Source organism: Micromesistius poutassou (genome assembly GCF_964030765.1).
Source record: "Micromesistius poutassou genome assembly, chromosome: 22".
Lineage (NCBI taxonomy): Eukaryota > Metazoa > Chordata > Actinopteri > Gadiformes > Gadidae > Micromesistius > Micromesistius poutassou.
The window spans coordinates 5,516,361-5,524,916 of record NC_140292.1 but is presented as its reverse complement, the minus strand read 5'-3'; the positions used below and the strand labels follow the sequence as shown (position 1 = coordinate 5,524,916).

At 41.8% G+C, this 8,556-nt stretch overlaps 1 protein-coding gene across 1 annotated transcript; it reads right to left on the bottom strand.

Moving 5' to 3' along the window:
• Positions 1 to 4,364: 4,364 nt before the first annotated feature.
• On the bottom strand, positions 4,365 to 8,540 carry cdk9 (cyclin-dependent kinase 9 (CDC2-related kinase)). The gene is made up of 9 exons (XM_084486501.1): positions 8,471 to 8,540; positions 8,079 to 8,248; positions 7,864 to 7,977; positions 7,486 to 7,567; positions 7,146 to 7,236; positions 6,771 to 6,937; positions 6,260 to 6,431; positions 5,825 to 5,973; positions 4,365 to 5,569 (listed from the first exon to the last, which is right to left on the bottom strand). The coding sequence occupies exons 2-9, from the start codon at positions 8,126 to 8,128 to the stop codon at positions 5,204 to 5,206; spliced, it is 1,191 nt and encodes a 396-aa protein (XP_084342627.1). The 5' UTR covers positions 8,129 to 8,248; positions 8,471 to 8,540; the 3' UTR covers positions 4,365 to 5,203.
• Between the last annotated feature and the right edge of the window lie 16 nt (positions 8,541 to 8,556).

Genomic DNA, 8,556 nt, shown 5'->3' with positions numbered 1-8,556 from the left:
CAAGAGCCGGCCCGCCACTGGCAAGGCGCTCACGCAGCTCCACATATGGCTGCACTGAGTGAGTGACAGGACCCCTCTTCGTCGCGCATCGGCCCCAGCACACCGGATGCGATGGAGCGCGCTCAGACGCCGCCGGCTAATAGTCTCGAAACAGTCACGAGAAGGAAGAGGAGATATTAGAAGGAAGAAAAAGTGTTCCGTCCCTGGTGACCCCGACGGACGTCACGTGACGTCGCGCTGAGGATCGGCAAGAGGGAAAACGAGCAGGAAAAAGAAACGCTGGAGCATTTGTTCTGATGCGACGCAAATGTATAGGTTGTTCTGGCCTGCGCCAGTATTTTAACAATTTAGAATAAATCTTTAGATGAATCTACTATAACATTTATCTGCCCTATTTATAAAGTGTTCAATTAATATTATACACCGAGATCTACACATTACACAACAATAATCTGTGTAATACATCCATAATAGGCCTATACAGGGGGTGTTGTTTTTGTGTGTGTGTGTGTGTGTGTGTGTGTGTGTGTGTGTGTGTGTGTGTGTGTGTGTGTGTGTGTGTGTGTGTGTGTGTGTGTGTGTGTGTGTGTGTGTATGCATTTGTGTGTGTGCATTTGTGTGTGTGTGTGTGTGTGTGTGTGTGTGTGTGTGTGTGTGTGTGTGTGTGTGTGTGTGTGTGTGTGTGTGTGTGTGTGTGTGTGTTTGCAATGAATCTTAAAATCTAGACTGTTCCTGTACAAAATACAGTGAAATGGAACTGGAGATTTGCTTAATGGACGTTTTCTGAGATTTATTTTATTTGTTTATAATGTTGTTATTATCATCATTAAGCGGTCTACTCGTACACTGGTCGAATATTGTGCATCTTGGTCCCTCATATTTGGTACAAGACATCAACGACACCGTCTCTTTGGCTTTGTTTGGCGAGGACTCAATTTGTCAATTTGCATGCCAACTACTGTAATTGGATGCCCACCTGCTTCCTAATTTATTATAGTTGTCGTTGACACCCACCACCACCACCACAACAACAACCCTTTTTCCTCTTCAGAGGAAATGACAGCAGAGTAGCTCTGGAACTACAAGAGCCATTCATCATCTGTTGAGAAGCTGGCTCTGACACCTAACAGGTCCTAGCGTGAGGATAGACACAAGCAGTGGTCGTATGCTCACGATATTTATATTTTCAAATTAATTTAATAATTAATAGTGATAATTTATAATTTTAACTGATTAAAATGACAACTGTTTATTTGATAGTGATGTCATATAAATTGTATAATTTAGTTTACTGAATGTGAACGGAAGGATAAAGTTATGAATTTAACGATTATTTTATTTATACGATACTGCCACCTACTGGAAGTTGTCCATGAACGTTAGCAATAGGATGCTTTCGGATGAAATTTGATTTCTGCATCGTCATGATTGGATTGAGCCTACAATGGAAGATTCTTAATTGTGTATCAGTTTTCCATGCAACACTGCCCAATAATAACATCCCTTCAGTGGGCCTATTTTTTTAAAATACATTAGCAAAGCTGCGTTTTATTTATATTTTAGTCACTTGGTTTATGAATCTGTTTCGTTCTTAGTCATAAATTGTGTATGCATATTTCATACCTGCAAACTCATAAGGGTTGAAAAAGGTGACAAACTAAACCGTTGTAGGGGGATCTGGGGGCATCCCCCCAGCCAAATTTTGCTATTTTAACATGTAAATTAAGCATTCTGGTGTACTCCCAGAAGAAAATAAAGGGAAAAGACAACATTTTCTTATAGTAAAAATGGCACATTTATTAACCCATAAACTGGTCAGTTACGACTGAGCAGTCCACTCCAGGACTGGAACTATGGGGAAAAAAACGCGCGCTGTGGTATATCTTGATAGCGATTGGTGGTCGTGGAACATGGGACGTGGAACGTGGAGTCATTTGGCCAAAGATTTTTTTATTGTGAAGATAGCAAACTTGTTTCTCGCTAATTATACAGTCGGTTATTATCAGGGGTGCACATAACTTTTTTAGTGAGAAAAAATAAAAATAAAAATTAATTAAATGAAAAAAAATTATATATAAAAAAATTATATAAAAAAGATTATATAAAAAAATTATATTAAAAAAAATTATATTAAAAAAATTTGACCTGCAGCATCTTTGTTTTTGGACCAGGTCAAAAAAAAAAGATGCGCGCAGGTCCAAAAAAAAGATGGCAGGTCAAAAAAAAAGATACGTGCAGGTCAAATTTTTTTTATATTTTTTTTTATTATTTTTTATTTATATCTATTTTTTATATAAAAAGAATTATATATATATTTTTTAATGTCATTTTTAATATAATTTTTTTTTTTTTTTTTTTTACTCCCCGGAGTTTATTTTTTATTTATTATTATTATTATTTTATTTTATTTTATTTTTTTTTTTCGAGTCCTCCTTGGTCTGTTGTTGTTCTGGGATGCACTAGCTTTATTTGCACTCAGTGGCCCATCCTTGTCGGAGGCCTTCGGTACCTGTGAGGTAGAATGGAGGGGGTCCGATTTTTCTGTCTCTCATTTACTCTCGTCTCTCACTCAAACATACGCGCACACACAGCTCCAAGTTGTCTCTATACTATATTTCTGCTCCTTTCTCCCGTCATAAGAACATTACTGTATGTAACGTGGCTATCTGTTGCGTGGCTTTCCCACTAAGATAGCTTTCTTTATAAAACATTAGTATTCATTTTTTGTGTTTATTATGTCACAGAAACCACAGTGAATCCTGTGTTTCTGTGCCCCGCTGTGGTGTCGACAGCACAGAGCTCCGGTACCGTTACAGGACAGGGGTGGTTTCTTTCAGCTTGTATTGTATTCCAATTTTAGCGAAAAACACATAACAATGGCTTGAAAGAAAAAACTGTTTAAGGATGCTTATCTTTGCGTGAATTTTGGGATGAATCGTCTACCAATGACTTCAAGTTGGTTGTGTTTTAACCGGTGATTGTTGCGCCAAACTGTTTACAAAGGGACACTTGCTTCCGACGCAGCAAGCGCCTGCTAGTTGACCTGCCGGGCGGGACGATCAGTACTTCCCCACATAAAGAGCTTAGTTCTGATTGGATCGCTTCCCAAATCGTCCCGCTTACATTTGTCTCGTTTTTATTCGTTAACGAGTGTCAAAAGATTTTTTTATTTAGTTATCGTCTCGTTTTCGTCAGACTGTAGAACCCCCCAATGTTTTCTCAATGGATCTCCACGAATCACAGAAGTGGCCAATTTTGTTAAAAAACTGCGAATTTCGCCGAAAGGTGACTAGTTTGCATGCCTGATATTTAAATTTAAAGGGCCCCATTTATACCAAGAGGTGTGAGTGATTAGCCATTACAAGCCGTTTGAATTTCTGCCTTAGATGGATAGCACCAGTGTCAAAATTGTCCAAGTGGGAGTGTCCAACTAGATGTATGCCGAACCAGTGGACTGCAGCAAATGTTACTTATCTATCGATCATTCATCTAGGGGTGGACACCCCCACTTGTGGTAACCTTACTTAAAAATAAAATTATAATAAATATTTCATTCGATGACGTGTCCTTTTTACAGTGTAATTACACAAGTTCTAAGCATTCCAACAATGTCGGCTGAGCTCAGGAGGGAGAGCGGGTTAATTTGTAACCGGAAGGTTGCTAGTTCAAATCCCGGCTCCTCCTGAGTGTCAGTGTCCCTGAGCAAGACACCTAACCCCAACTGATCCCGACCAGCTAGCTATCACCTTGCATGATTGACTCCACCGTCAGTGTGTGAATGTGTGTATAAATCACTTTGGATAATAGCATCTACAAAATGCCCTAGATGTAAATGTAACAACCTGTAACTGTGTAGTTCATATGCTATAACGTAATAGAGCGGTAGATAGAACAGGGATAGTAATAGAACAGTAAACGCCCCTTTTTTTTAACAGTTTTGGTTCCGGAAGTTAATTTCCCATGTATTTTCATCGTTCACTTTTCGTAAAATAGATTTGATTCAGGGCAAAAAATAATTTGGAAAACGGAAGAAAAGGCAAAGGTACTAGACTGTGTACAATCTTTTTGTGAACGAGTGAGGAACTCCTCATCCCATGAACCATACATTTGTGTTTTTCTAAAAAAAAACTAGATGTTGCCCCGTTTAACTTGTGGCTTCTACAGGAGCAAATTCTGGCTGGTACCGGCGCCTTGGATGGTTACGACATTATGGCTTTTAATCAAAATCTCGATGATGAAAATCATTTTTACTTCCAGAACCACACTGTTTCGCTCTATGGAACCGCCTATAATGGGACACCATAAGTTATTTAAAAAAGACAAGATATATAAAAAATAAATTAACAATTCAGATGACCCAGATCAACTGACTGAGATTCTTTAATAATAATCTTTTCTGCAGCATAAAAAGTTAGCAATACATCTTCATAACTTGTTTTTTCAGGTGTGCCGTTTAACAAGGGCTTATGGCCAACTAGTATGGGCCTATAGCCCTTGTTCTGTGGACCAGCCTTAGAACAAATGAGTGGTCCTCCCTCAGACTAATGAGGAAATGCTGTCGACCACTTGGTTCCCGTGAGAGTAGTAGCCATTGCCCAACACATCCAGGCATTGTGGCAGTTCCGTGTTATGCTGAATCGGATCAGGGGCAAAACGGGACATTGCAGTCTGCAGGGAAGGTCACATGCACATTTTTAATGTACCAATATTTAATTCAAGGTCACTTCATGTGCTAGACGCACAATTCCAGATGAATGGCGTATAAAACGGGTACGTCTTTTTATGAGACGGCAACACTGGGAGGACGTCACTATAACTTGGAATCAGAGCAACACACGTAAAGAGGCCATCTGGAGAAGACTACATGTAGCTATACTCCACTCCTCAGACAGTGTGGTGTGGTTGGCTCTTTGAGACAACGCTTACATTCTTGATCGACAACCACCTTTTATATTATCTGGCATTGACTCTTCCAAATGTGGATCAACGTGGTAAAAAAACAACGCCCGGGAAACCGTCGTCACGGTAACAGAGATGCCCTGCTGCTCCCACAGCGTCTAGTACTCCAACCTCCATCATGAGGGATAGACTCTCCTCTCCTTTCTGTATGTCGCCGGGGGCAACGGTCCAACCGTCCAGTCCAAATGTTAGTTTTTTGTGTGTTTTCTTTTTTTTCTTCTTCTCTGCGTTGTATCGCTCCCGACTAAAACACCCGATCGAACTCAGTCTGGCTGGTGGTGGCGGGGTTCCGGTTCTGATTGGGCTGCTGCTGGGGCATGTGACCCCTCCGGCGGGGCGGGGCCAGGTACTCGAACATGGAAGTGTTGTGCGTGGACAGCATGTTCTTCAGGTCCGATGGCATGGGGTCCGACCAGAAGAAGTCGTGGTTGAGTGCGTCGTCGCTGTCGATGCGCTGCGCCGGGTCCAGCACCAGCAGCTTGTCGATCAGGTCCAGGGCGTACGGGTCCTTGACGTAGGCCTTCAGCCGGTCCTTCACCTTGCGCTTCTGGCCCTTGGGCAGCTCCATCTTCTGGTAGAGCTCGTACTTCTTGTCCACCTCGGGCCACACCTGGTCAGGGAATGGGTTAGTTAGGTCAGGGAACAGTTAGTTTATCAATTCAATAGGCTTTTCTATTCCACATGCTTTAATATCTACAAATTATATTTATGTTATATAACTATCAAAAAAATATTTATTTTTTTGCATATCCAAGCAACGTCTAAATTTCCATTCGCTTTGAGCGTGTTAAAAGAAAAAAACATTAACATGGCATCGACATACACAAAGCAAACTACAGACATAGACAGGAGGGAGGGAGCTCACGTCAGCGGTGATGGAGCCACACAGCTGGCTGATGAGGGTGAGCTGGTGCTGCTCTGTGTTGCCTTGCATGATGGGACTCCGGGTCCACATCTCGGCCATGATGCAGCCGGCGCCCCACAGGTCGATGGGTGGCCCGTAGTCCCGCTCTCCTGCAAGCAGAGCAGGCCAGAACCCAGTCAGTGTACAATCACAGCCAATGCAAAAGGGCTTTAGAGATAAAAGCACATAATGTTTCTCATTGTTCTAGCTAACCATACTTATTCTGTACGTGGAGGCATGGGACTTAATTGCGTGCACGAGCGCGCGCGCACACACGCACGCACACACACACGGTGGTTGTTGGAGGATTTCTAGGAATACCATTCTCACAAATGTACAAAGATAGCTTGCGGGGGCACTGGTGTGTTGATGAGGACATGAGCCCAGCTGTTTTACCTAGCAGCAGCTCTGGTGGACGGTACCACAGAGTGACCACGCGGTTGGTGTAGCGGTTCCCCTGGCTGTTCTTGGCCAGGCTGAAGGCTCGAGCCAGGCCGAAGTCAGCCAGCTTCAGCACGCCGTCCCTAGTGATCAGCACGTTGGCCGCCTTCATGTCTCTGTGGAGGATCTGAGGAGCAATACCACCATTAAAAAATGAATAACTTCCCTATGAATGTCTATTTAATATTTAATGAACAGACAAGTCATTAGGTCTCATGCAGGTCATGCGCCTTTAACTTCCAAGTCCATGGCAAGTCATAAGTCCCGGAGTTAACATAATAAAGTCCCACTAATATAAAGTATTACTGTTTATCATAATTATATGGTTATGACTCCAAAATAAGTGGTCCTTTTTTCCACATCCTTACAGTATTACGTATCTCTACAGCAGTACGACTGTAGCAAAGCATGTGCTGAAGGAGCAAAGCTGCACCTGGCAGCATGTAAACAACATTGTATGTCTCACCTTGTTCCTGTGGATGTAATAAAGGCCATTGAGCAACATCTGCATGACCTTCTTGATTTCTGCCAAGGTGAACTTTACATTGGCATTGCTCAGCAGCCCTGCCAGGTCATGCTCACAGAAGTCAAACACCAGGTAGATGCTGCCTTTGTATCTGTTGAACTGAGTGGCTGGCAAAGAGAAGGAGAGAGAACTGTTAAATTACAAGATAACAAAAGAATATAATAAGTTTATATGGTCAATCATAATGAGTCTAACCCAAACCGAAACTTGAAATAAACATATGTTGAACATTCAAGTAGTAAAAGGCAACCAAGCCGATGTATTCACCCATAAATACATTATACACCAATACAACAATGCAGACATGACCCCAACCTTTGGTTCGACAGATTTCAATCAGATTCACTACGTTTTCATGTTTCAGCAGCTGTAGGATCTTGATTTCCCTCAGAGCTGTGATTGGAAACTACAACACAGAGAGCATCATGTATAAGATACTGCAAAGCAACACTAACCCAGGACTGACCTCCTTCTCTGTAAGCATCGGTAGGGAGACGAGATATCGAAAGCAGCTATTTAAAATACAGCTAGACTTCAAGTGTCACTATGGAATGGACACAATTACATTACACATGACTAGAAAGCCTGGTTACAGTTACATTTGGTGTTATAGAGTCTGTGAGGCAAAAACACACACACACACTGGAAAACATACCCCTTCTTTCTCGTTTTCCATCAGAACCTTCTTCAGTGCAACTTTTTTCGTAGTCTGCCGGTGCTTTGCTTTAAATACTTCTCTGTAAAAATCACAAAATCAAAACAATATAAGCCAGGAAATGTTTGTATAGAAGCCACCCAAGCTTGAACAAATACAATCATGTTATAGTGCTCGGTAGTCGTGCTAACTTAGCCAACCATGTCCCAAAGGAGAAGCAAAGCATTGAAAAGGCTGTGTTTACCTATTCTCTTTCATAAATCCCTGCTAGCAAAAAGGCTAAACTGAGGCTATGCTTTGTTCATTGAAAGTTGGTAACATAACCGAATACATTAATACCACTAAAATATATAGATTTAACCGCTTCATTTTACTCACCCAAACGTCCCCTGTCCAATTTTAGCCAGCTTTTCATATTTTGAGAACTCGTCGCAGAAAGGGAATTCCACGCCGTCGTAGTATTTGGACATGATGGCGGCCTCCCGGTCGGGCCTAAGGAGAAAACACTTTAAAACACCACCTAGCACATGTCGAAGCAAACAGAGCGAAAACGTACGGCAGCAAACCACAGATTATGACGATATTTCGCATACTTTTCAGCGGCAGCGGCGGCGGCCGCATTGCTTGTCTTTTCTCGTTGCATCTCTGGATTTGGTAAACAGTAGAGCAAACGGAATCCTTCTTCTTCCCCTGTTTCCCGGTCCTTCTTCTGCTTTTTGCAAATGCAAATAGCATGAAACGAACTTGTGCAGGCTGCCACCTACTGGAAAAGGGTGGAACTTGATTCACCTCCATGAATGAGAAAAATGGCAGTGCATCTTTATGTACTTTTATTTCTTCACGGTTATAAGTTGCCGCTGACTGTTGCTCAAACAACAGGGAAATGTACAATTTGTTTTACTTAATTAATGGTGCGTGTGAACTATTGTTATAGTGTAAGAGTATCCTTAATCTCTTCTCAGATGAGGTTTCACATATAGCCTACCTCCCTCATAGTAGTCAAGGGATAACGTATTTGTTTATAGGTTTTTTCAATTTCAGTTCATTTTTCAGTATTTCCTGCCATCATCG

Excerpts from the sequence above, each read along its gene's own strand:
- cdk9 (XM_084486501.1), bottom strand. The coding sequence starts at position 8,128 with ATGCAACGAGAAAAGACAAGCAATGCGGCCGCCGCCGCTGCCGCTGAA. Across the intron at positions 5,974-6,259 it reads TCCACCAGAGCTGCTGCTAG|GAGAGCGGGACTACGGGCCA; the intron begins GTAAAACAGCTG and ends CTCTGCTTGCAG. Across the intron at positions 5,570-5,824 it reads GTGGCTCCATCACCGCTGAC|GTGTGGCCCGAGGTGGACAA; the intron begins GTGAGCTCCCTC and ends TTCCCTGACCAG.